Consider the following 26,057-nt stretch of genomic DNA (forward strand, 5'->3'; position numbering starts at 1 on the left):
CCAGGACACATGTGGGAGCTGAGGCAGCAGGCAGGGGCCGCCAGGCTGTAGATCACACCAGCCTGTCCCGCTTCTAGCCCAGGCTCCTCTGCTCATAAAGATGCCAGGAGCCAACCACACCACCAGGCCCACAAATCAGTGCAGGCCTGGGATTTAGATCGCCACCCCCTGCCAGGCAGCCGCTCCCCAGGACAGGCACTGGGGCTGCAAGATATACAGCCCGACATCGCTGCTGCTAGAGACAGGGCGAGATTTAGTCCAGGCTATAGGGCCCCGTGTCAGGCATTAGCACAGCCAGCTGCTGCTTCTCCCACAGGAAGGGAAATCAAGGCACAGGTCAGGGAGGATCTGCCGAGCAGCAGGCATCCCAAGCTCAACACCTGGCCTTTCCTAGAGTCTATCGTCCCTGCCTGCCAGGTTTGCAGGGGCCCCAGGTGAACAGTAGGCTTGCTCCTCAGGAGGGATGTGTCCCAAGTGGGCCCACCCACTCCATGCCCTCTGCGGGCCTGGTCTGCAGAATGCCCTGGGAATGGCCAGCTGTACAGACGGGCTGGCCGCCAGCAGGAGGCCCAGTGCCCAGGACACTCGTCCTGTCTGACCTTGCGCTCTGAGGTGATGGTGACAACAGCGTGAAGGCGGCTCTGGATGAGCTCATCCAGTACCACCCTGTGTTCTCAGGCATTTCACTGCTCCTTCTTCCAGCCCCAGGGCCAGGTGGGGGCAGCCACACCAGCAATTATTTGCCCTGCCACCTCTAGGCCACTGAGTTCACTGGCCTGGGCTTCACTGCACCAGCCACCAGGCAAGAGAGCAGCCCAGCCTCGGGCAGTCCCAGGCCATTCGCACAGGGTGAGGCCTCATGCACTGTCAGAGGTATCCTGCTCAGAGGGTCTGGAGGGGCCAGGGGACTCCAGGGAGGTGGCCCCTGCTTCCTGGGCTCAGTCCCTACCCCAGGAGCAGGATCTTCCCTCTGTCCCGAAGCCCAGATGAAAGGGACCAGAGGTCTGTGCCACCTGCTGGAAGACATTAGCCCCCTGCCCTGCAATAACAGCCCTCAGGACCCTTGGGACTGTCCCCAGAGGGCTAGAGACCCCAGGAAGGATGGCCAGGACTGTGGGCTCTGGGGCATCAGCCTGCGGAGGACAGTTAGGGCAATGCACAGCACTGCTGACCCCGGGAGGGGACACGTGCAGGCAGCAGGAGGTGATGCGGACAGACTGCTGGGGCACCAGGGATGGGGTGGGGTTCCTCATGGAGCTAGAGAGCTACACGTAGGATACCAACCTGCCTCCATTGTCTACACTGGCACAAGCAAGGACCCAACATGTCAGCAAGCAGGCAGCAACAAACCTCCCCAGGAGAAGGGTTCCCAGCCTTGTAGGCCCACCCCTGCCCTGCTGGAGGCGAATGCTCCCCTTCTTCCTGGCTGGGACCCTGGGCAGGGTCCTGGGAGAACAGGTTGAAGGGGAGACTGAGGCAGCCGGCAGAAAGGCTCCCTTTCTGTTGTTCAGTTTTGGTTTTGGTTTTGCAGTGCTGGGGATGGAGTCCAAGGCCTCACACACACTCACCAAGCCACCACCCTGTCCTAAAGTCAACTTTGTAAAGACAACTCTGAAATGTGCAATAGGGCAAGAGGCCAAGATGTGGCATGGCTGGGGTACAGGGCCACACTTGGAGGGCATGGGGGAGCCCTGGGCTTCCCAGCTACAGCCGGACCTGCATTGGGTGGCCCTTGGGCAAGACCAGGGTCCCTGCCCCGCTTCTTCTGAACCCCCCCCAAGGCCACAGAGGCCCCAGCTGGCTCCTGTCCCCAGCCTCTTCGCACTCGGCAGAGATCGTGACCTGTGCTCTCTGAGGGCAGCCACTGTGGTATCCCTGGACACAGACAGCTGGGCTTCCGAGCAGCTCTCTCTCTCAGTCCCTGCTGCCTCCCAAGTCCACCCCATGGCAGCCTTGCCCACAGGAAGCCCCTCCTTGCCTGGTGGGGACACCTCCCAGCCTCCCAGCCTCCTGGCTTCCTATGTGGAAACAACTGGATTGTGCCGCGCCGGACACGGGGTCAGGAGGGCAACATCCCCCATGAGCTTCCTGTTTGCTGGAGCAAATCCCAGCCAGGGCCCCACACTCAGGTCTCAGGAGACAAGCAGCCAGCAGGTCTGCACCCCACACTGTACGCCCCAGAGAAGGAGGGGAGGGGAGCTGACCACCAGGAACATGGGGTGGGAGGCGGAGGCAACTCCAGGGGGCCCAGGACCCATGCACAGACGACAGCTAGGGGACAGGGAGGCTGCAGGCAGACAGGCCCAGCAGCCATACCTACGCGGTGATGCTGCAGAGAAGGCCTGAGGCTCTCACCCCAGCTGCCAGAGAGGCGTCAACCGGGGCAGCAATCCTTGGCTCCTGATGTGGAACCCGCAGCGGGCACCCCAAGCTCCTGGCTCAGCCACAAGCAGGGAAGGAGGGCAAGAGATTCGTCCTGGCATCCAGGCTGCAGAATGCGTGGCACCGTCACCAGGCCCGGGACTCTGGCGCTACCACACCCACCACCATCCCATGGTCGCTATTATGCCCACCACAGCCATTAAGTCACAGGCCAGTAAGTCACCACCTCCACTGCAATGGGCACCTCGGGACCAGACACTTGAGCCCAAAGCACCCGCTGCTCCCAGGCACTCCAAAACCCCATGTGGCCCTGTGCCTACAGGCTCCAGCCTCCTCACTGCTGATGAAGAGAAGCTTCTCACCTTCTGGGTCGTGGCCTTGGTGGCCTCAGGCTGGCAGGGTCCAGCGATCCAAACATCCCATCCCAGCCTGGATGGCAGCCCCCCCAACTGGGCCCCAGAGCCCCTGCCCCTTCTCCCCACATGGCCCCAGGGCCCGGCTGGAGTAGGCAGGGCAGCAGGACAGGCCTGGACGTGCTGATGTGAGTCAGGCAGGCACCTCGCCCCAGAGGAGCTGGTGGCCCAGGGCCAGATGGCCTCCGAGACTGAGAGCCGCCAGCCATCCCACCTCACGCTCACGTCCCCACGGCCTAGACAGGCACCCAGCCCCCCGGCACAGGGTCCCAGGCCAAGCCCAGCCCTCCTCCAACCCTACGCTCACCCAGGCCTTCCCAGTCTTGACGTCCCTGGCAAGCCCTCCCACTTTCAGGCCTCCACACGTCTCTGGTGAGCACACAGGAAGGGGGGCTTGAGCACCCCACCCTGGCTGGGCCTTAGTTTCCCCAAATGTTTGGTTCACAGGATATACACAGACCACTGTGGCTGCAGCACAGGGGCTGCCCAGGCTCTGGCTTCAGTCAAAGACCTGGGTCCTGGGTGGCCCCTGCTTTCCCATCCATAAAATGGGCATTCTTGGTCTTCCACTGTCTCTCAGCCTATAATGACAGGGCTAAGGGCTTTGATGTCCCAGATGAAAGCTTAGCACAGGCTCCCAAGCCAGTCCTGGGACAGAGGATTCCTTGTCCAGAAGAGCAGGCATGGCCCTCCTTGGGACACCTGGGCTATGGGAATCAGGGTCCACCTAGCTGGACCCCAGGGCCAGGCACCCCCAGCTTAGGGGACCCTCCAGGGTAGGGTCAAGGATAGAGGGATAATGGCCAGACAGAGGAGGGGCCTGCAGGGTCTCTGCAGGAGGACGGATGCAGAAGCCAGTGCTGTGGGTCCCTGAGCAGCTCCCGCCAGCCCCAAGCTCTGCCACGGCACACCAGCCCCAGCGAAGCCCTCCATCAGACAGCCACCTGGGTGGCTCTTGGCTGGCTGAGAACTATCTCCTCCTTTCCAAGTCTGGGCTCTGCTGGAACCAAACCTCAGGAGACCTGGGGTAGGGGCTCAGGCGCTGCCCCCTGTTGGCCTGGGACCCACCCATGGCTGTAGGCCACACCCAAACCTGGATGCTCCTGTGTCCTGTTCACATGTGGGACAGCAAAAACAAGGAAGTGCAGCCACCTTTCCATCCTCACCTTTGTCCTTCAGCAAGTGCCCCAGGTCCCCGGCGGCCCACCCGTGCCACATGGGATGTGACCATCCATGACTCAGAGCCATGGCTCTGTTGAGGCTGGGAGACAGAGACCACACAAGTGTGGTGCAGGGGAGGGGGCCCACACTTGGCACCTGGAGCCAGGGAAAGACACCCAGGTGAGCAAGCCCTGGGGTCCTGAGCACAGGAGCTGCCAACACGGCTCCCAAGAGGGCAGAGTACAGGGTGCACACAACGGCAGCAAAACGGTGCCTCGCGGAGGCTGCCTGGGCCAGGGCTGAGGCAGAGCAGGTTGGGGGGCGGGTGGGTAGGGACCAAGAAACAGGCTGAAAGGACAAGCTCTGGTTCAGCAAGACACACTGAGCATCTGACATGGCTGAGGTGGGAGCCCAGACCACAGGAAGCTCACCCCTGTGAGCCTGCAAAGCAAAGCGTCCCCCAGAACACTGGGGTCTAGACAGTGAAGCAAAGCCAAGACAGAGCCAGGCCCAGGGCCCTGGAGAGCTGGCCACATGGGCGGGGCTCCTGCCAGCTCTGAGCCTGGGCCCTGACGTGCCTGCAGGGATGCAGAGCTCCCAGCAGGCAGGTAGGGAACAAAGGAAGACCGTGGCCCTCCTGAGGGGTCACTGCAACCTGCCTGTCTCCCCAGATGTCACACCCTGCAGGAAAGCCTCCAGCCTCACACCCTGCAATCCTAGCAGCACCCAGAACAAAGGGCACAGGGACTGGGGAGAAAACTGGGCTTGAACCTGCTGCCTCTGGCAGCCCCTGCCCTGCACTCCCTCCCCTGTCATCCTGCAAGTGCAGCCCCACGCTGCTGCCCGCCCCATCCCAGGATCCTCCTGGGCCCATGGCCCGGGAGCCGTGAGAACAATCAATGCTTCTTTATTCACAAGTAAAAACTGTAGCAGGATGTTATCTACACATTTGTACAAAGGTTCAGACACCCTATAAAACGCGACAGTCAGAAAACGCAGGCCTGTGGTGCCCAGACATCACACAGACCGCAAGCCCTCCCTTGTCTGTGTTTAGGGACACGCACTTCCCAAGGACACCCACCATGTGCAGGGCACCCCCAGAAAGAGCCCAGCCCCAAACACCTTCATAGAAAACCATAAAAACATAGATCATTTGTTTTCAAATTCCCACTGCAAACTCCATGTTAATAGGCAAAATGATACAAAAATAGGAACCTAACAGAACATTTAGAAAACCCCTAACCCTGTCTCTGGCAAGGGTGGTTGGTTTCGTGGTGGATTTTTTTGCTTGTGGTTTTGGTAAGAATTCCTGCCGTGGAAAAAGGCATCGTGTGCACGTGGCCTGGCCCTCGCCCGGGGCCTCAGCGTCCTCGGGACAGAGCAGGTGGTCAGGGAAGGACAGCATCCACTCCAAGGATCCCGCCGCTGCAGGCGGAAGGGTTTGGAGACTGCTGACACCTGCGCTGCCAAGAGGAAGCCACTGCAAAGGAAAAGAACCCGATCTGAACCAGGGCTGTGACCCCAGGGCCACCCTGCTGCAGACTGCCTGCTGCACAAAGGCGAGGCCGGACGGCAGCTGGGCAGCCGCCTGAGCTCGGGCCAGCCCACGCTTGCTGGTGTTGCATGCCCATAGCACCAAACACAAAAGTAGAAGAGTCGAGGTTAAAGGCACTTGCGCAGCCATCTGCGTGGCAACCGCCCTCCGCTCTCCCTGTCCCGCTCACTCCATCCTTGGCCCCCGGCCATCCCCCCACACCGCATCCCCTCTCTGAGACTCCTGGGCCTGCGCAGACCCCCGCTGCATCTTCACCCCTCACCCCTGCACATTCTCTCTCTGTCTCACATCCTCGCATCCCCGCACAGCCCATCTCCTCCTGTGCCGGCGCCCAGCCTCAGACGTCCACCTCCTGGGCCCCTGGCATGGTGGCGGTGGTGGTGACGCTGATGTCAAAGCAGGTGACCATCATGACATGGGCCTTGCACAAGTTGACACATTGCTCCAGCGCTGCTGTAGCACGCTCCAGAGCCACCAGGTACTCGGCCGACTCAGGCTCCAGCTCTGGGTCCACCTCGACTGGGGAGTGCCAGAACAGAGTCAGGATGCGGGCCCAGGTGGCAACCAGGCCACCTGAAGTCCCAGGGAAGGCTCCTGGCCCCAGGGCACCTCCCCACCCACCACTTCCTGAAGGACAGCAGCTAGAAGGCAGAGAGGGGAGCAGGCAGCAGGGCGGGGACATGGCCAATCAGAGAGCCGGGACAGGGAGCAGGCTCTGGGTATAGGGGCTGAGCGCCAGGTACACTCACATTGCTCCAGCCAGCGGCCCGGCTCCACCATCAGCCGGCCCTGCGTCTCAGCCAGCTCCTCACAAAGGTGGTCACGCTTGGCCTGGACCTCCTGCAGCCGCTGCTGCCTTCGCTCAGCCAGCCGCAGCTTGGAGCTGATACACACCAGGCCCTGTGGCAGGGACAGCTGGGTTCAGGTGTGGAACTGGGGGCTCTCTCCTGGGGACATCGAGCACCCCCAGGCCTCCTCCCCTGCTGGCCTGTGCAGGCACACAGGAGGCCTTTGCATGGGCAGGCACGGGCCTGGGGACTCCCCCCACCCCCCCCACCACCTGAGCAGGCAGCCTCCAAGGGGACACCGGGGAACACTGCTGGCTCAGGAGGCACAGTGCCCATCCCTACCTTCTCCAGTTCCTGGGAGGGCTGCGGACAAGAGGAGTGTGGTCAGGGGTACACAGCTGTACCCCCACTGGCCCACTCTGCCATCCCAGGCTCCCAGCTTCTACCCCTCACCTGAACCTGGGCTGGGTCCTCCCTCAGGGGCAGCCGATGCCGCTGCAGCCGCGCCACATCGTCGATCTCATACACCTTGATCTCGAAGGGCTCCTTCAGAGAGCCAGCCAGGGGCGGGGGCAGGTCCACCCACTGCCCAGGCAGGGCGGGCTTGCGGCCCAGAGCCGTGGTGTCAGGCAGCGGGGCGGGAATCAGCCGCCGCCGCTGCAGACCTGGGCGAGAAGACCAGATGCAGGTGAACAGAGGCCAGGCACCCTGGTCCCCCAAGTCCCAGACACGGCCACCTTCACCACGACAAGCACCTCAGCTGCCCTTGTGGACACAACTCTGCAGCACCAAGTGCCATGTGGCTTATTCACACTCTCCTGGCCCCCCGTGCCCCGGGTCAGGAAGAGGTCAGACTGCAGTCACCCCAGCAGTACTCAAGGGGACAGGGGACCCAGCTCACACCGAGCCCTCAAGTCCTGCTCCCATGACTTCAGCTAGGCCCCTGCCTGAGGCTGCCTGACCAGGCTGAGGACCAGACGCCTGGGCAGCGAGGGATCAGAGAAGGGCATGCTGGACACGCACAGACCAGAGCGCCTGACCGTCACAGGGCAGCACCACCCACCTGTGGCTCTCCTCTTGGGGGACTTGAGGCTGCGGGAGCGGGCGCCCAGGGAGGCAGCCCCGCTCTCGCTCATGGAGTCAGGGGCTGAGGACGCACTGCCGGTGGCCTCGCTGTCCCGCATCACGCTCTCATAGCCGCTGCTGCCGCCGCTGTGGTAGAAGAGTGCCGTGCGGCCCATGGCAGGTGGAAGCTCCCCGCTCAGCACGCTGCTGTTGTCACTGCCGTGGCCGCTGCTGTAGCGCTGGGGCCGCCTGGGTGCCGTCACCTTGCTGTAGGGGGACGGCAGTGCGGGGCCCACGGGTGGCCGCTCCTCTGTGACGTTCACACCACTGTCGTTGCCACTGTCTGAGTCTGCGGAGCCCCATGAGGGGCTGCCTCGGCCAGAAGCCCCACTGGCTGCCAGCTCGTGGACGCGGCTATGGGCAGCCCGGAGCGCCTGCTTGGTGCCCATGATGGTGCCCCGGCCAGCCTTGGCCCCAAGGCCAGATGCAGCCCGCGGAGCTGCCCGGGGACCTGTCCCAGGGCCACCTGGGGGCCTGCCAGCCACTGGCCCCAGAGGCTTCACGGGCCCACCCAGAGCCCGAGAGCCCCCGGGCACAAGGCTGCGGCCCTTGGTCCCACCTGCTGGGGGCTTGGGGGCTCCCATGGCCTTAGCTGGGCTGCCTCGGCAGGCAGGGGGTAGTCCAGGTGTAGGACTGGCAGGCGGCACCCCCAGCCTGGGCACAGCCCGAGGTGGCCGTCCAGGGCCTTCCCGGACCTTGCTACTGCTGTGTGCCAGGCCCTCACACCGCTCCAGGGACATGTGACCGGCAGGGCGGTGGGTCGCCTCCATCTTTCCTGCCCGAGCCTTGAGGCTGGACATGGCCTTAGGAATGGCATGATCAGCCCGACCACTGGACCGGACCTCCTCCTCACCACGAATGGTGGCAGCGGCCCCCACCTGGGTGAGGCCTGTGGCCAGGACAGCGGCCTGTGCTAGGTGGCTTTGCTCCAGGCTGGACTTGCGTACAGGAGGGGCTGGAGGGGCCACACCCCCGGGTCTCAGGAAGAACCCCCCCTTGGGAGCCAGGCTTTTCTTGCTGCCAGGGGAGCCCTTAAGACCAGTGGAGCAGGCAACCACCTCAGCCATAGCATCTCCAAAGGACGAGGAGGGTGTGGAAACCCCAAGGGTAGTGGCACCCCGCCGCAGTGGCGGGACCCAAGCCACAGCCTCAGGCCTGCGGGCTCCCCTGGCCACCACCGCATAGCTGTCCACCACCCTCTGGGCATAAGCTGGCCCTGCCTGCATCTCGGGGAGCCGGGGGCACCCCACAGTCGGGCTGGGGGCATCCCTGTCATCTGCACGGAGAAGCCATGGGTCCCCAAACAGGCTTCTAGGGCTAGGCGGGCTCCGGCCGGCCCGAGCGCAGGCCGCACGGCTGGTCGCAGAGGGTGTCCGAGGTTTTCGGGGAAGGCTGGAGTGGATGGTTTGGGCAGCACCCTGCGAGGACCCGCCCCAGGGCTCTTGGCCAGCTCGGGCCAAACTCTGGGCTGGGCCAGAACCATCAGGCCCAGCCTGTACAGCACACCTGACACTCCCATCCAGGGACCTGGCCCAGACACAGGTCTCTGGAGGCCTGGGCCCCACCGGTGCATCAGGGCTGGAGGGTGGCTGTGGCACGGGGCTGGGGCTGGGGGCTGCAGAGATGCTAACCTCATTGAGCCAGGAGCCCACAGAGGAGCTGGGGCTGCCTCCTGGCCCGGCCACTCCCTCCAGCGGTCCCCCGGGGCCCTCGGGAACCTGGGAGGCATAGGCATCGAACTCATCAGTGATGCTGCTGATAATGCTGACTGGCCTCGATCCCGAGGCCAGGGCCTGCAAGGAGCAGTCGCTGCCAAAGCTGGCCAGACTGGAGGGTTGAGCAGCCCCCGCCAGTGCCCCCAGGGGCAGCTCCTCCACCACTGTGAACACCAGCTCATCCTCACCATTCAGCTCCACAGGCTGCTGCAGGGTCACCGTGGTGGTCAGCAGGCCCCGCTCCAGGCAACAGCCGCGGGCAGATGGACAGGGGCAGACAGAGTCTGGGGCCAGCGAGAACTGCCCTTGCCCACTCGTGCCTACAGGGGGTGTCCGCACCGCTCCATCAGTGTCCCTTCCTGCAAGTTCCACAGGGGCTCCCAGGGCGTCTGGCCCCCTGGGTGCTAGAGGGGCCGGGCTGGGCAGCAGCCTCCAGCCTCCATCCCCCACAGCCTTGTCCAGGGCCTCTGGCTCACACTGGGAGCTGTCATCCTCTTGCTGGTCACCCTGGGCACAAGCCCTGGAAGGTTCGAGCATGCCCTGGTGGGTATCTGGGCCAGGGAGGCCTCGAGGGGTGCTGCTTGCCATCGGCGGGCCCATGGTCTTCCTGGGAGATGCAGCCTCGGAGAGCGAAGTCTTCCTGCCTCCTCGGGCAGGGCTGGCCTGGGCTCTGTCGCTGCTGCCATCGATGCACTCCAGCCGCTCCTGCAGCTCTGCAAATGTGCTGCAGCGGAAATGGTCAGCATCTCGGGGGCCCTCAAAGGGCTGCCGGCGGCTGAGGGAGGGGATGATGGGCACCGAGTCTGGAGGGCCCTCGTTGTCGGTGAGCTCACGATCTGACAGCGCTGTTCCACCTGGCCCCACATAGATGACGGTGTCACAAGACTGCTCACTGCTGGACGAGTAGTCAGGGTCACCAGGCAGGCCAGGCACCAGGCGGTCAGCATCCAGGGTCTGACGCGAATGGAAGGGCCGTAGGTGGGGGACACGGCGGGCCCGGCCCTCCTCACAGGAGCTCTCTCCACCAGAGGAGCTGGATGCGTGCTGGGGAAGGCATCATGGGACCCTGTGAGCACAGCCCACCTCCAGCGGACTCGGCCCCACTCCCAGCCCCTCCCCCCAGCACCATGGCACGGTCCCTGAGCATCAGCATGGCAGGGGCCACATGGTACAGCTGGCCCAGTGCTGGGAACAGCACAGAACCCTGCCCACCACCGCATGGTGCACCAAGCAGACCCGGGACTTGGACCCAAGGGAGTTCAGCCCCAGAAGGTACCCAAATCCACCCTCGCACCCTGTGAAATGTGCTGAGGAAGGCCTTGTCAGGGTGGTGCCAGTATCCCACTCACTGCCCCAGGGCTGCTGTGGGCCTGGGGACCCACCAACCTCACAGCAGGCAACTCCAGCTGTGCTACTTGGGAACTCAGGTGCAGCTTCCTGCTCCCTCCTGGCAGAGACCAGGTACCTGAGGGAACCTGGGCACCCCTCCCTGCATGGAGCTCGCCGATGATACAGCAGCCTGGGCATGCAGCTTGGGCAGCAGCACAGGGCCCCACCTTGGCCTTCCTCCTGCGCAGACGGTGGATGCGGGCAGCCAGCTGCACGGTGCTGAGCGTCTCAGCATGATGGGCTGGTGCATCTGACACGTGGGCAATCATGGTGGTGCGACAGCTGGTGGTGGCCAGGGACTCCCGCAGCAGCACAGTGAGACTGTGATCCCTGGGCCCGGGGGACACCGTCAGGGTGAGAGGGAGCCCCGCTGCCCCCAGAGCCCTGGGCTCACCCTGGGCTCACCCTGGGCTCACCCTGGGCACCACCGGCAGTGCCCGCACTCACCTGTAGGGCACATGCTTGGCCCCGTTGACCAGAGCCAGGATGATACTGCCTAGGGCCGACAGGGACAGGCTCAGCGAGCCCCCAGCGACCTCCTCACCCCTGCCAGGTGCCATCTCACAGCTTCCCAGGTCAATGAGGTGCAGGCGGCTACGGCCCCCAGACACTGGAAAGCAAGGCGGTGGTGACAGTGTGGCTAGGGAAACCGCACCCAAGGACCCCAGAAGTGGCAGCAGATGGCACTCACTTCCCCCCTGGCTGCACTTCTCCACACGATACTGATAGACGTGCAGCGTGAAGAGCAGGTGGGAGCTGCGGGCCCTGTCATCCCCGCCAGCCCGCATGCTGCGCGCAGCCAGCGCCGCATCCAAGTAGAAGGCTGCCTTCTCGGCTGTGGGCGCCCGCAGCTCACTTTGGCTCTGCAGCTGCAGGAGGTGGAGAGGATGGTGGCTTTAGGGTCTCGGGGCCAGCATGGCCCCAGCCGGCCCCCCCTCTGGCCCCAGGAAGGATAGTGCCTGTGCACCTGCGTTCCACTCGCTGCATCCTCCCGCAGGTACATGCCCGGAGACCGGGCATCCTGGAGGCTGCTGGAGGCCACATCAGCCAGCAGGTCCCTCAGGCTCTGGTCCTGGCCGCACACCTCCACAGCCGAGACACGGATGGAGAAGCGTGTGCCTGTCCTCTCTCTGCGTTCCTCCACCAGGCGGAAGAGCCAGGAGATGGCACAGGGCACCACACCGAGGCTCTGGGGTGAGCTGTCCTTCCCAATCATGGTGTATGACTTGCCTGGGGGCCAGAGGACATTGAGAGTCAACCCGCTGCCACAGGAGCCCTCGGAGCCCAGCCGGGCCTGTGGGGCCACCCCCAGCCCACCCAGGGCTCTCATCCAGGCCTCTGCCTTCTCCTCGGGCCTCAAATCCCCTCACAAAGAGCCTGTGCCCACAGGACAATGATCTTCCTTCCCACGAGCCTCAGGGCCACTACCACAGTGAAGGTGGCAGAGGGGGCAGGAATGGGGTCCCACGAGCGCTCACCAAGGTTCCTGTGGCCAAAGGAGAAAATGCAGCCATCAGCCCCACCAACCACAGACTGGAGCACATCGGCCATGGATCCAGAGCAGACCTCAGCCTGGGGGACAGCAGGCATGGGCAGGGCCAGGGCGGGGCCAGCCTCTCCACACCTGCGGCCCTATCACCCAAAGCCTGCCAGCCCCTGGAGCAGGCACAGGGCCATGTGCAGACAGCATGCGGAATACATGGGGCACGCGGGGCTGGTGGCAGGACATGTGTGCACACCCCCACAGCACACATTTCATAATGCATATATGGCACATATATGGCACATAAGACACATGAGCACACACCCCTCAAGATACACCTGATGCACACACAGCTCGTCACACACCTGTGCCTACTCATGTGCACCATGGCACACTTGAGACACACCAAGACATGGCATAAAATACGTAAGACGTGGTCATGCCATGCAACACATGGGGTCAGGAGAAGTGGCCCTGTGTGCAGGATAAGAAAGCGCGTCCCAGAACGGTAAGGAGAGCAGCCCCAGGGCTTCTTAGTGGAGTCTACAGGGGCCTGGCACCCACCTGGCTCCCTCTACACCTTCTCCCCCGCTCCCAGATGCAGCCGTTACCTGCTCCGAGTCCGCAGGGAAGACAGCGTCAAAGGCAAACATCCTGGGTACCGCCACTGTGGCCGCACGCCGGAGGCCAACACCCCCCAGGGACCCAGCGACTGGGTCATAGAGGGTCACCTGCTTCTTCCGGGGCTCCACCTTCAGGAAGGATGCAGACTCGGCTGAACGCTGGGCGCCCTGTGTCGGCCAGATGCGCAGCATGACTTTCACCTGGGGTGGGAGAGCAGGCTCTGAACGCCACGCCCGCCCAGCTGGCCACTAATTACAGGGCAGGAGGAGCAGCACGAGTTGGGACAGTGGAGCAGGCCTCGGCGTGGGCACCAACAGCAGGAATGCGGCCAGAGCGGATCCCTATGAGGTCAGCGGGCAGAGAGAACACGAAGCCCCAGGCAAGCAGACAGGCAAGGAGACAGGGCTAAGCATCAGGGTCAGCAGGCTCCAGATACCCTCATGAGCAGAGGGGTGCAGGCTGAGAAAGGAGGGTCACTCCATAGGCCTGGGGGCTCTTCCAGCAGTGCCAGCCCCTGGACAATGACCCTCAGGGCCTAGGGGGACCTGAGACTGCAGGAGCAGCTGTGGATGACAAGTGAAGAAGCCACATAGGGCAACACATCTCAGAGGCCCAGGGGGCCCCGGCGGGCTGGATCAGGATGGCCAGGGTTGCAGCCTCTGGCCAGCAAGGTGAGGGTGGGTCTGAGCCCTGCAGGTGACAGTCACCTGGGCTTGCAGCAGGACCAAAGTGCAGCCCTAGAGCACACAGCACAGCCCCTAATGTGCCTGTGGAGGGAGCACAGGGCTGGGGGCCAGGAGCCAGGGCCGAGAGCAGGCACCCCAAAGCCTGTGCAGAGAACAGGTCTCAGACTAGTGCACCTCACCTTACGTGGACATGAGGCCTCTGGGTGAGGTAGTCTGGCAGCCGGGCACTATTCCCCTGAGCACCCCGAGTCAGGGCTCCCACAGCCAGGCACCCACTCTACCTTCTGCTGGAGGACACTGCAGTCCAGTCTCACATACTCGCTGATGTCCCCACATTGGTGTAAATCATATTACCCGAGACTCATTTCAGAGCCAATATTTTTCATGCTTTTAATTGTAAGTGACAGATACATAACGCTGGCGAAATTGGTTTACTGCAGTAGGGTGCACAGGCGCCACCCCCTCTCCCGGGACGTGGGTGCCTGGACACGCAGACCCCGCCCCCGCCATCAGGGAGAGGTGTGGAAGTGGCTGCTCTCTTGCTATTGTGCTGCTGAGGGCCTGGGCTCCGTCAGGCGAGAATTGATTCTTTTATTCCCCCGACGGCATGAACAAAACTATTTCATTTCCAAACGCTGCTGCAAAGCAGACGAAAATGTGCACTTCCGGGTAATTTCTAGCAATTTTTCTCCAGCATGAACTCCCCACCACTTCAGGAGCCAAATAGGTTCTGGAGATTTGAGAGAATTCCTGGGGGGGAGCAGAGGCTGGGAGAAGCCAGAACGAGCCTCTCACATCTGCTGACTGCCTCTAATCCCAGGTCAACCTGCAGCCAGGCAGGGAGGGGCTGGGCAAGCACCGGCCATCTGGGCCGCCCCCCGCACCCCCATCCTAGTGCTGGGCCACTGTCTGCTGCCACAGAACCTGCCATTACAGCGGGAAAATGACAGGGTCTTCGCAGGCGACAAGCTCATGAGTCTCTCCCCCCAAATGTGCAGGTATCACAAAGCCAGGGAGGGAAAAACACATTTTGCATAAAAAAGGGCTTCCATCTCTCCGCGGTGGCCAAGGCAGGCGGGGGAGGGTGCCACTCAGCACCCTCTGAGGGGTGTCTTTCTTAATGCCACACTCTGATGAATTATCTTAAGTAGCACATTAATGTCAGAAATGGAGCACAATCTAACTTCTTTCCTGTGACAATATTAAACGCCTTTCAGGAGGCATTTCTGACTATGTGACATTAGGGCTCATCACACAGCCAAGGAGGGGCAGGCACAGGGGGTGGAGACTGGGGGGCTGGCGGCCAAGGCCTTGTTCCTGAAGCAGACCCCAGAAACAAGGCTGACATCACCCCTGCAGAATACCTGGGGGAAGGGCTTGGCCCCAGTACCTTGGGGCAGAACAACCGGACCTCCATGGTGTCCTTTTCAGCATGGTGCTGCTGGCCAGAGGCAGCCCTGTCCTCTACCCACCATGCCTTGGGCAGGGAGAAGCCTGGGCCCAGGCAGTCCAAATGTCCACATCAGCAGAGACCAGAGCAGGAACTCAGTGCCAAGTGGACATCTGCCCCCCACCATCCCCATCTCAGCCCCGACACTCCCCCCACCAATGCCACACCTATAAAACCCTGGGCAGTTATTTGGCCAGTGAACTCATCTGCCCTGCTGTAGGCAGCTGCTGCTAGTCAGAGACCAGTGCTCCCTCCTGCTCACAGCCTCACCCTAGGGACGCTGCAGGGACACAGTCCAAGTGCAAGGTTGAGGCAGCCAATGCCTGGCAGGTGAGCACTCAGGACACAGCCCCATCTCCCTTGTCCCTTCAGGGACACAGGTCACCTGCTAGCCCAGCACCTTCCCAAGGCAGGATGGGACCTGCCCCAAACCCTGGGTTGGTGTCTCCCAAATGGCCACATGAGGACCCAGAAACAGACAGTGACCTGAGCCCAAAGGAACAGGCAACTGCAGACCTTTGCAGCCAGAAGAGGCTACAGGGATGGGTAGCTCTACCACTCCTAGGTCTCTGGAAAGGTCCAGAGAAAGCCCAGGGCCCAACCTCTGCCCGGCCTATGGCCCTGGCTGCCATCCCACTGGGACAATCCCATAACTCCCCACCCTGCAGGACTTAGGCTGGATGCAGGTACTTCTTGTGTCCCCAGGGTGCCCTGGAGACCTGTCTTCCACAGCCCCAGCCCCACACAGTACTCAGGCTCCCTGTTGCTCCCAGCATAGCTCCCAGAGCCTCAGTCTCCCCATCTGTAGCCATGCCAATAAGCCTTGTCCAGGCTGGGGAACAAACCAGGCCTCTCCACCTCCCACACCTTCTCTTACCCCCAGGTCCCTCCCAGGGTCACCAGGGATGAGGTCTACCTTTCCAAAACTTCCTGGGTTGTCCTTGGCTTTGGAGGCTGCCCTGAGCAAGCAGGGTGGCACAGGGGGTGGGCACAGTTGAAGGACACCGCTGAAGTCAGTAGGGTAGGCAGAGGCATTGCGAGGTGTAGGGGCAGGCACTGGGTGGTGCTTCTTGCGCTTGGAGGCCAAGCTGAGCTTCTGGGCAGCCCTGGGGAAGAGAGAGCAGCTCAGCCGGCCCAGTACTGCCTAGCAACTGTGCCCCTGCGTGCACCCATGCACCAGGCCACCCCAGCCCAAGCCACACCACAGAGAAAACCGTCAGAACTGTGGCTATGCATGCATAGTTCTCAAAGTGGGGTCCCCGGGAGCACTGCCACACCCACCCCAGCAGCTCTGCCCAGCACGCAGCCAGGCAGAGGACAGAGAGGCTAGGCAGATGAAGCGAGTGCCCGAGCTGCAGTAGCCACTCGCAGGTGGCAGGACCTGGGCACATGAACTTAGCTTCCCCACGCCTGTCCTCCTATCTCTAACATGGAGGTGACCCTAGGGGCCCTCATGTGTGGCTGGCATGAGCAGATACAGTCAAGACACTCCGCATGCCACACACACACACACACACACACACACACACACACACACACAGAAGGAGCTTAATACTACACAGCTCAGACTCATAGTGAGCCTCCTGCTTTCAGCCTCCCCAGCGCTGGGCTTACAGGCATGCGCCACTATGCCCAGATGCTGGCGGGCTCAGCCTGCCCTGGGGGCGGGGCTGGCATGGCATGTGGTGCTGGGGATTGGACAGTGGCCCCTGCACTCACCTAAGCAGGTGCTTAGTCTGCTGAGCTATCTCGCCGGCCCTGGAGGAGCTTAATTAATGCTGCTGTCCTGATCAGTGGTCAGCATCAGGGCAGGGACTGCCTCGCCCCTGACCTGGAGCCCCTGCTGGAGACCAAGCATAGCTCCCAGCCCACCTGAGACACACACACACACACACACACACACACACACACACACAGTGGGCACACATAGGAGGGGTACATATGCATGCTGACCCACACATGGGCACACATAGGCACATGCGCGTGTAGGCTTACACACAGTCCGGCCCCTAGGCCTGGAGCTTCCTGCAAGATGACTTGCTCTGTGGGTTCCCAGCCTTTCTCAAGGGTTCCCTAGCCCCAAATTCTCCTTCCCACAGCACAGCACTTGGGTCCACAGGACCACAACCCAGAGCTCTGCCCCACAGGACCCAAGGACACCACCACCCAAGAGAAAACACCTGTGGCCCCCACAGGTCCTGTCTCTGGACCGGTTACCTCTGCCAAACAGAAGAGCCCAGCAAACCCCCAGCCCCAGTGCTAAAGGGACTGCCTCCTCCCAGCTCCATGGGCCTCTCAAGAAGGATGGGTGGGGGGGGGCGCCTCTGCATCCCCCAGGAGTCCCCAAGGCTGTATCCACCTCTACCCCACCTCCCACAGTAGGGGCATGATCTACTGCACACTTCGCTTAACTCCTCTCATAGTTAATAGGAGTTGTCTTTTAAGACACCCCAGGGATGGCTTCCTTCTCTCGAAGTGTCATCGAAGAGAATAAAAGTAATCTATGACTCGTGGCAGAGCCCAAAACGGAGCCCCTGCAGGCACTCCCACCACTAGGAAGGGCCAGGTGTGGGGCGGAGGTCGCAGGCTGGTGGCAGTGGAGGTGTCTACAACCTGCAGACCCATGGCTAGGGCATCAGATTTCACTGGGCGTCATGAGCACGCAACACCCGTACCCTACTACCTAAGCAAGGGCTGGCAAATCCTGTACACAGCAAGGAAGCCACAGCACGAACAGGCAACACTGTACCACTGCAGTGTGAAAACACTGTCTCCAGGAAGTGGTACTAACCCCAGGAGCAAGAAAGGGGTGCAGGCTGCAGGGTAAGTGGCGTCCGCCCAGGGGCTCTCCCCACACTATGCCCCACTCCTCTGTGGCTTGTCTCGGCAGGAAGAAGCTGCAGTCCAGCTCAGAGCCCACAAGGACGGACACGGCAGCCCCACCTTGCCACCCAGCACTGCCCAGCACAGGACCCACAGGAAGGCTGTGTCGGGGCGAGAGTCCAGTCCACCCAAGCAGGACAAGGAGGCCTCCCAGCCAAACTGCCATCTGTAAACGGGGGCCATGCCTGACATGGGTTTCAGGAAAGGGCACTCACAGAGCCCGCTGGGCATGAAAGGTATGGCTTACCCCAAAGGGGACGGTCAGTACCCCCAGCCCAGGCCTACTCTAAGTCACAGGGTCAAGGCATGGCGTAGAGTGGGGACAGCACCTCCTGTACCTACACCATGCCCCTAATGAGCAGGGCACAGGGAGGCGAGGACTGTGAGAGGCCAGGCATGCAGGGGCCTGGAGCAAGGTCCAGCAGAGACCAGAGTCAGCTCCGCCCCTCCAGGGCCAGGGGTCTGCAGCACAACCTCACCATGTCAGGCCAGCCTGGGGATGCAGAGTGTACATTTGGCTTCAGGCAGGCATCCCACCGTTGGTAGCCCTAGGGGCTGGAGCTACCAGGCCACAAGCAAGCACCCCTCTGGCCCTCAGCTGCCTGCTTTCATGGCCACCTGTCACTGCTAGAACAGCATTTCCTCCCCTAACGTAATCTGGACCCTGTGAGCCTGAGACCAACTCCCAGCAGCCGCCCAGCACCCCACATGGCCACCATACCTGCACTCCAGGCATTGCCTTTGGGGATGCAAATCTCTGGTTTCTGGCGAAGTGACACAGCAGGGGCTGACATGGGGACCCACCAAGGGACAGCCTCCCGGCTGCAGGAGACCAGGACAACAGGCTGGGCTGGCTGGGCCGGCTGGGCCTACCCTCCATCCACCTGAGACCCTAACCCCATAGGACCCCAGACCTTCCCCGCATCTCTTGGGACCTCACCTGGAGGCCACGAGCGATGACAGACAGGCTCTCCTGCCTACCTGGCAAGGCTTCCGGGAGTCCGGGCGGTACCTGCCCTGGCCCTGCCTCTGGGCTCAGCCTGGACGTCCGGGCAGACAACACAGGACCCCGGAAGCCTGCGGGCTGTGGGCACAGAGGGTGGCTGCGCCAGCAGGAAGCCACACTGCTCCCCACCTCAAGCCTGCCACAGCGACGCAGTCCCCCCAAGGCACCTCGGTTCTGAGTCCCAGAAGGGCAGAAGGACAGGAGGGCAGGCAGTGCGGTGGGGCGTGGCACAGCGAGGAGACCGCAGTCTGCCGAGGTGCTGACACAGCTATGGGGGGGGGGGGGCACCATCACAGCTGCAGGGCTCCCAGGACTCAGCCCTGCCCCAAGCACTGGGCACCGGCATCTTGGCTTCCCACACGGGGGTAAGACCTGAGGGCAGGTGGAGGGCCCGAGAAGGCTGAGGCAAGTGCCCAGGGGACCTGGGGGCAGTGGCAGAGCCTAGACTCACCCCAGCCTGCAGGGTCTCAGGAGCCCATGCTGACCCCACCCCACTCCACTTTTGACTTTCAGGACCCACTCAGCCCGCAGCACAGCAGGCAGGCTCCAGCTGCGGCACCCCTCCCGGAGAACTCCCAAGGGCAGGTCCTGGGGTGGAGGTGGAGGTGGGGGCACGCGTGCGGGCAGGAGCCGGGCGCCAGCAGCCCCCAGCCAGGAGCAGCCCCTAAACACTCTCACCCTCTCACTCCTGCTGACCACAGACCCAGCCCAGGGCCCACAGCAGCCACAATGGCCTGCTGGGACACCTGCCCCACCGGGGCCATCCCCCCACTCGTAGTGTGACTCAGGGTGCCTAGCTGCCTGGAAGTAAGTGCCACACAGCGTGTGAAACAGGCCGCAGGCCCAGCTCTTGTTTCTTGGTTTCTATGGCAACTCCCCAAGGTCAGCGGCATGGTGCAGGCCGAACAGCGCCAGCCTGCCTCAGACAAAAGGCTGCTGCTCTGGTCGCTAATGAGACAGTGAGGGCCACCCTAGCAGCGCTCTTCTCTCCCAAGACAAGAACCCCCTCAGCCATGGGCCTCAGGCCCATGCGGCCCCCAAGACCTCTCTTTCCAAAAGTTGCCCCATTTCCAGTCCTCCCACCGCACTGAGCCCAGGAGTCTGGGGCAGGGTCATGGAAATGGAGTCTCAGGGGCGGGGGTCACAGTGGCAGCCTGGGGTCTGCCCCTCCTGGTCCCCCCCAGGCTCTACCAGCTCCCTGCTCCTAACTGGGGTGGCGGCTGAGGCTGGCGGGTGATGGCGTAGCGTGCGTCCAACCTGGTAATAAAGCCCTCATCGTTTGCTCAGCCACCCCCAGGCTGGCCTCACTCCAGTCCCCCCAGCCAGGCTGCTCTGGTAAGGCGCCCTCCTCCCACACCATGCGGTGATTCAGGGACAAGCTTATTGGCACCCATGTGGCTGCTAATGGGACAGTGACCCACAGCTGTGCACGCCATTATCACTCATTACCGCTATTACATCCTGTAATCCGGGTCCCCAGCTCCCGAGTGGGCTGAAAATCTGAGCACTGTCAGCCCCACACCTTGCACGGCCCCAGCCCCTGTGCACCTGGAACCCACACCTGTACCAGCTGATGCTAAGCGTTGGGGGGCTGAACATGTCAGCTGTGGTCCTGTCCCTCCCAGCAACCTGAGCTCAGGCCTGGGACAGAGGGCCACGGGGCCAATGCATCATCCCATGGTGCCTGGACAGGAGGCCAAGCCACACAGGGCCGCTGCGTCTCTGCATGGCTCCTACCCACTCCATCAGGCAGTGGACAAGGTCATCATTCTCACAAGCATGACCTCAGACCACCAGAGCCCAGCCTCACGGCTGGCCCCGTGTCCGCTACATGCTGCAACTTGAGGTCCCAAGGACATACCTTATGAAGAAGGAGGCTGCGGCAGATGGAGCTGTGGCACCCCCTGTCGAGGTGCCAGGGGTTGGAGTAGCCAGAGTCGATGTGCGGGCCCCCACTTGGCCCCATGCCTTGGATAAGCCATCAGGGCCCACCATGGGGGTGCCATCTCGGACAGAGTCCGCCACCGCCACAGCAGCCACAGCAGCCTCAGCCTGGAAGGAAAGAAAATCCATGTGAGCACGGGCTAGTGGACAGGCGCCCACTGTCCCAGACGCAGGGTGCTCAGGAGACAAGCTGTGCACCCCGGAGCCCACATACTCCCTGGCCCCAAGAATCACAGACGCAGGTCTCCAGCTCAGGGCAAATGGGAGACATAGGTGGGACACACTCAGGCCTGGGCTCCTGGCCCTATCACCAAGTGCACAAGACAGTGACCACGTCCAGTGGACAGAAGGGGCCCTGTCCCAAGGCCCAGGCCTCTGGAAGCCCTCCGAGTTGCCACAGGACAAGAAGCCACAATAGACATCTGGCCAGGTGCTGAGTGCTCTGCATTTGGTGATGCGGGGGCTTCCTGGGCCTGAAATCTTGCTCTGGCATTTCCAACTAATTAGCTGACACAGACTCCAGAAGGGAGATGCCTGGTGCTGAGCTCAGATGCAGGAAAACACTCACCAGGACACACCAGCACACTCCAGGCTGGTGTCCCTGGAGACATGTGTCTGTACCCTGGGCCCAGGCCCCTGGAAGGTAGGCAACTGTCCCTCTCCGCAGGGCCATTGTCCCCAGTCCTCCACGGTGCCCAGCTCCACCCAGCCTGGAGAATATCCACAGCCAGGCCCAGGTTGCCCCATCCAGGTGGGCAGAGAGGACAGAGGCAAAGCGTAGTGTTCTAGGGTCAAGAAATCTAGCGTCCTCAAGGTCTCCCGGTGGACACAGGCAGAAGGCAGGGGAAGCACTGCAGCAGAGAAAGCCCCACGCTCTGGGGGAGTCTTTGCCACCCCATCTGCAGCTCCCCCACCATGCTCTCCCAGCCTGTGACCATCGCCAGCTTCCAAAGCCCTCTTGGGACAGTGAGTGGGAAGAAGCTCATCCATACAGACTCAGAGCCAGCCCCAAGCTCAGGCTTGTGGAAGGCCAGCATTTCTGGCCCTGCGTTACGAGAAGGAAAGGTTAGTGGCAGCAAAGGGCAGACCTATGGCCTGGGCAGAACCTGGCACAGTGCAGTGTACCATGCCCACCACCTGCCTGCAGGGCAGAAACTCCTGCACCCTGCTCAGAACCCAGCGTGGCCTGCTTCACCTTGAACGCGAGTTCCTTTCCTGTCAATGCCTCTTTCCTGGAAAAGACCTAAACTCCATTGCAGCACAGAGCTGCTCCGGAAAGGATGGATCTTAAAGAGGTGGACCATGCCCCCTTGGGGGCAGGGCTGGGTCTAGCGGCTCCAGGAACATGGGAAGGGGTACTTGGGCTACAGCCTTCGATAGCACCATCAGGCCCAGCCACACCCAGCTCCCCGCTGCCTGCAGGTGTGGGACTGAGGCCACAGGGGTCTCAGGAGGGCCAGAGCCCCCCAAACGCCCCAGCCCAAGGGCCCAGCCACCCCTCCCCCCATCTCCTCCTGCATCTCCACCTCCAGCAGCCTCGTGGTGCCACTTATGGCCCCCAGGCCACCCACACTGACCTGTCTCAGGAGTCCCGCACCGGCCGCGGCTCCACCGTCCCACGGCTCCGGCCACCGGGACGGCCACTGCCAATTCCTGCCAGAAGCAGAGCCCAAGCATGCCAAAAGAAGCCGTCCCAAGCAAGAGGCAGGGCGGGAAGGAGGGGACCACACACAGGACAGAGGAAGGAGGAGGCCAAAAGAAAGCGAGATGGAAGCACCACAGCAGCAACGAAAGGAAAAGCAGGAGAGAGGAGAGCGTAAGGCCGGCTGCGGCCGGGCACAGCCAGGAGGTCCACGCCTGCTTACCACCCGCCACGGCCGACGCCACAGCCTTGCTTCAGTGGAGCCTCCCAAGGCCAGCTGGCGCCAACCAGGGCTCCACAGAATACTGTCTGGGAAACACCATGCCGGCCCTTTCCCAGGAGCCCTCCAGACTGACCGCTTATTTCCAGGATTTCCCCAGGGAAGACAGCGCCCACAGGCCACACCCACAAGCACCTCACAGGCTCCGAGGTGCTGAAGGCTTAAGGGCAGAATACCTGCCCATGAAGGCCCAGGATCCTCACCCAGAGGCCCCAGGATGGACAAGCAAGGTCAGTGCAGGCCTTGTGGAAAAGGGAGCACCCTGTCCATGCCCACTCCACAGGCAGGGAAACTGGGGCTCAAATGAGGAGCCCAGCGAGGGCCAGGGAGTTGCATCCGAGAGCCACGCCTGGGCATAACAATGACATTCCAGTCCCCACCAGTTCCTGCCCCGCTCCCCACCCCACCCCCGCGCGATCCCTGGCACCTGGCAACCCTGCAGGACCCCAGAGCTGGCGCCACCCGAATGCCATGGCACAGAGGAGAATGTTATTTCTCAGAGGCCTGCTGCCTCGGGTGCTCCCTGCGTTCCTGCCGCCTGCTGAGGAGCCGCAGTGGAGTGGTCTCTGTTGCCCTGACGTGGCAGGCCCAGGCCTCTGTCCAGCATGGTCAGGGCAGGTGGACAGGAGGGACTCGCTGTGACACCAGAGCCAGCTGGGCAGATGGCAGATGACCCAGAACACATTGCACTGTTCCCAGATGCAGCACAGGGACACGGCTTGCATGGTCACAGGCTTCTGCACCCAGACAGTCATGCAAGGTCCCGACAGGCTCCAGCCCTGGCTCCCGGCCCCTACCACCTGCTGTCCCTCAAGAGCAGCCATCCGGACAGGCCCGGCCTCTCCTCCTCACCAACTTCACCACCTCAGAGAGGGCAGTTCGCACTGGGTCAAGCCCCAGCCCTCCACTCCCCATCCCAGGATAGCGCGGCTGAGCCGCCACCCACCAAGGTCATGGTCTGCCTGGGATCAGGAACAGTTCATTCTAGAGCAAACCAGGCAATATTTTAACACTCCAGGACTACCTCTAATGCTACCTCTAATGACTGATGTGCAGAGAGGGGACATTACCGCATCTGAGTCCTGAAGTTCTATTTAGGGTTCTAATAATCTCCCTATTGATTGTTGGGCCATTCCCTAATTATAAATCCATTCCTGCCTACCCAGAACACAATCAGGGCACACACAAAATAGGAGTGGGCACCCTAAACATCCACATTGTATGGCATCTGGCTACCATAGGCATAGCCCTTCCCCAGGGTCCCCAGGCCCCACATCACACCAAGACGAAAGACTACGAACATCATCAGGGCCCAGCCAGACATGGTTACGACGGGCCAGGGACATTTGGGGTTCAGCTCAATGCCACCTCCTCCAGAAAGCCATCACTTATGCCCCAGCACATCCTCCTGAGTACCAGTGGTCAGGCTTCCCTAAGGTAATAGGTGGAGAGCGCTATTCCCAGCCACAAACCACAGCGAGGCCACTCTCGGGGTGGATCACCACAGCAGCTGAAGGTCAGTTGAGCTCAAGAGTGCTTCCCGAGTGCCCTACAGTTCTGGTTGGATAACAAAGTGACCTTGAAGGTACAACCCCAGCAGCCCAGGAAGCTGGGACGGAGGCCTCTGCCCACACCTCTGCCCAGCTCCTGAAATGCCACCAGGCAGGGAAGCCAAGGTCCAGGGACCCCTGCGTAACCACAGGCTGCAGGTGGCTGCAGGTGCTTGTCCACGCCACACATGGGGTACAGGGTCCGTAACCGCCCCGGGTCCTCCACCCGAGGCTCTGCGAGGCTGTGCAGACGTGTGCAGCACCACTGCTTCCAACCCCCAGCCCTGGCCCTGCCCACACTGCCTCTCACCTCCCAGCTCTGCCCAAGGGTCTCTGTGCTCCTGACTGACGCCAAGCCCACAGCGCTAAGGGCAGGGGAGACTGGTGGAGTGCTGGTGGCTCGGCCTTGGTCCCCAGCAAGTGGAGAGCCACAGCCAAGGACACAGTGCTGCCTGAAGAAGCTATCTGAACCAGGCAGGAGGTGCACAGAGGGGTGGGATGGGCCCAAGCTAAGGGTGCTCATGACAGCCAAGCCGGCACACTCCCCAAGCCCAAGCCACACCCCCAGAATCCCAGGAAGCCCCAAAACCAGGATTCCTGCTCAGGACGGAAAAGAAGAGGTATGGAGGACGCAGGGGACCCCACAGCCAGCCACTCTAGGCCCCTTCCTGAACATTACCAGTCCCTGGGCCAGGCCCTGGGAGCCGGCCGAGGAAGCTGGGCATTCCCGGGAAGAAACATTCTCCGCGCACTATCCCCTTCTACAGACCAGGCTCAGTGGGGGCGCGTCCTGGCCTCGGCCTGGGCCCCAGTCTTTGCCTCCCAGCTACAGGAAAGCCTGTGCCACCGTGGGCAGCGCCGGGGGCGGGGCATCTGGTGTGGCAGGGTCCTCACAGAGCACCCTTCCCTCCTGCCAGCCCTTGTCCCTCTGTCTCCTCGCCACACATGGTCTCAGGAAAGTGGTCTGAGTTGGTTGCAGGGCCATCGTGGGATCTGACTTGGGGCGGGGATATCTGGTGGGCACCAGAAGCCCCAGGCCTGGAAGGGGCCCAGCTCTGACCTCAGGGTGCCCGGCACTTACCAGGCAGGTCGGCGGCAGGAAGCTGCTTGCCCTTGAGACATTCCACATGCCCTCGAGGCACGGCTGCGCCTGGATGGTGACGGTGCTCAGTGCTCCCCCTAGGCCGGCAGGGGCGACCGACACCTGGACACTAGGCCCAGCCGGCCAGGCCAGCCCCTTCCTCCGGTCAGGTGGGGCCAGCTGCCTCCCTGGGGGGCCAGGCATGTCCCTGGGACTGGTCATAGCTCCAGGGCCTGGGGGCACGAGGCCTCCTCGGGGGACACCAGGGTCCTCGCGGCTGGCAGGGGCCTGTAGCAGGCGCAGCGCCTCCCGCGTGAGCTGGCGCAGGTGCGTGGCACAGGCATCGCAGCGACTCTCGGCCTCAGGACGGCACACGGGCGAGATCCCAGGCACTGGGAGCTTGTCCAGGAGCCGAGCAGAGAGGCAGGGATCCTAAGGACAGCAAGGGACAAGACGCGGTCAGCATCCAGGTGAGGCAGCCACACACAGCTAGCTGGCTACCCACACCTCATCCACCACCACACCATGTGGCCGCCAGCACCATCCATAACTGATTAATAAGCCCCACACGCTTTCATCCACAGGAGCCCAGCAGGAAAATAATTATCGGAGCTTAATAGCGAGGCTCACAGTGCCCTTGATAACCGCCACTGCCCCCCATCATCAACCGTGCAACTAACAAGACACATTGACAACGGCTCCTGACAACCGGCCCCTAGCAAGGGATGACCACGAGGCCCCTCACCCCTGGATCAGGCAGGAAAATAAAAGCAGGGGCTGCTGTGGAGCATAGGAGGGGCTCCCTGAGGGGCAGCCCCTTCCCCAGAGGGCGACTCTTATGTGAAGGGGACTCTGGGCCGTGCTTAGAGAAGCCAGGCCACAGCTGGGACCGCCACAGGA

At 62.4% G+C, this 26,057-nt stretch overlaps 1 protein-coding gene across 5 annotated transcripts in view; it reads right to left on the bottom strand.

The window, feature by feature from the left end:
* Window positions 1-4,870: 4,870 nt before the first annotated feature.
* Kif26a (kinesin family member 26A) overlaps window positions 4,871-26,057 on the bottom strand; it is a 32,162-nt gene continuing 10,975 nt past the window's right edge. For 3 of the 5 annotated variants that reach the window (XM_023705657.1, XM_023705660.1, XM_023705659.1), the window contains exons 3-17: window positions 25,158-25,589; window positions 20,522-20,712; window positions 15,688-15,877; window positions 12,623-12,835; window positions 12,007-12,100; window positions 11,496-11,758; window positions 11,220-11,397; window positions 10,976-11,138; window positions 10,696-10,858; window positions 7,363-10,183; window positions 6,753-6,964; window positions 6,642-6,662; window positions 6,261-6,411; window positions 5,861-6,030; window positions 4,871-5,436 (exon numbers count right to left, since the gene is read on the bottom strand). In XM_023705657.1, coding sequence (XP_023561425.1) covers window positions 5,116-5,436; window positions 5,861-6,030; window positions 6,261-6,411; window positions 6,642-6,662; window positions 6,753-6,964; window positions 7,363-10,183; window positions 10,696-10,858; window positions 10,976-11,138; window positions 11,220-11,397; window positions 11,496-11,758; window positions 12,007-12,100; window positions 12,623-12,835; window positions 15,688-15,877; window positions 20,522-20,712; window positions 25,158-25,589 — 5,583 coding nt within the window. In that variant the 3' untranslated portion in view covers window positions 4,871-5,115. Of the gene's footprint in view, window positions 6,031-6,260; window positions 6,412-6,641; window positions 6,663-6,752; window positions 6,965-7,362; window positions 10,184-10,695; window positions 10,859-10,975; window positions 11,139-11,219; window positions 11,398-11,495; window positions 11,759-12,006; window positions 12,101-12,622; window positions 12,836-15,687; window positions 15,878-20,521; window positions 20,713-25,157; window positions 25,590-26,057 lie in introns of all 5 variants that reach the window. The other 2 variants (XM_023705658.1, XM_023705662.1) reach the window with 2 other exon arrangements.

This window comes from Octodon degus, unplaced genomic scaffold, assembly GCF_000260255.1.
Source record: "Octodon degus isolate 3935 unplaced genomic scaffold, OctDeg1.0 scaffold00226, whole genome shotgun sequence".
Classification (NCBI taxonomy): domain Eukaryota; kingdom Metazoa; phylum Chordata; class Mammalia; order Rodentia; family Octodontidae; genus Octodon; species Octodon degus.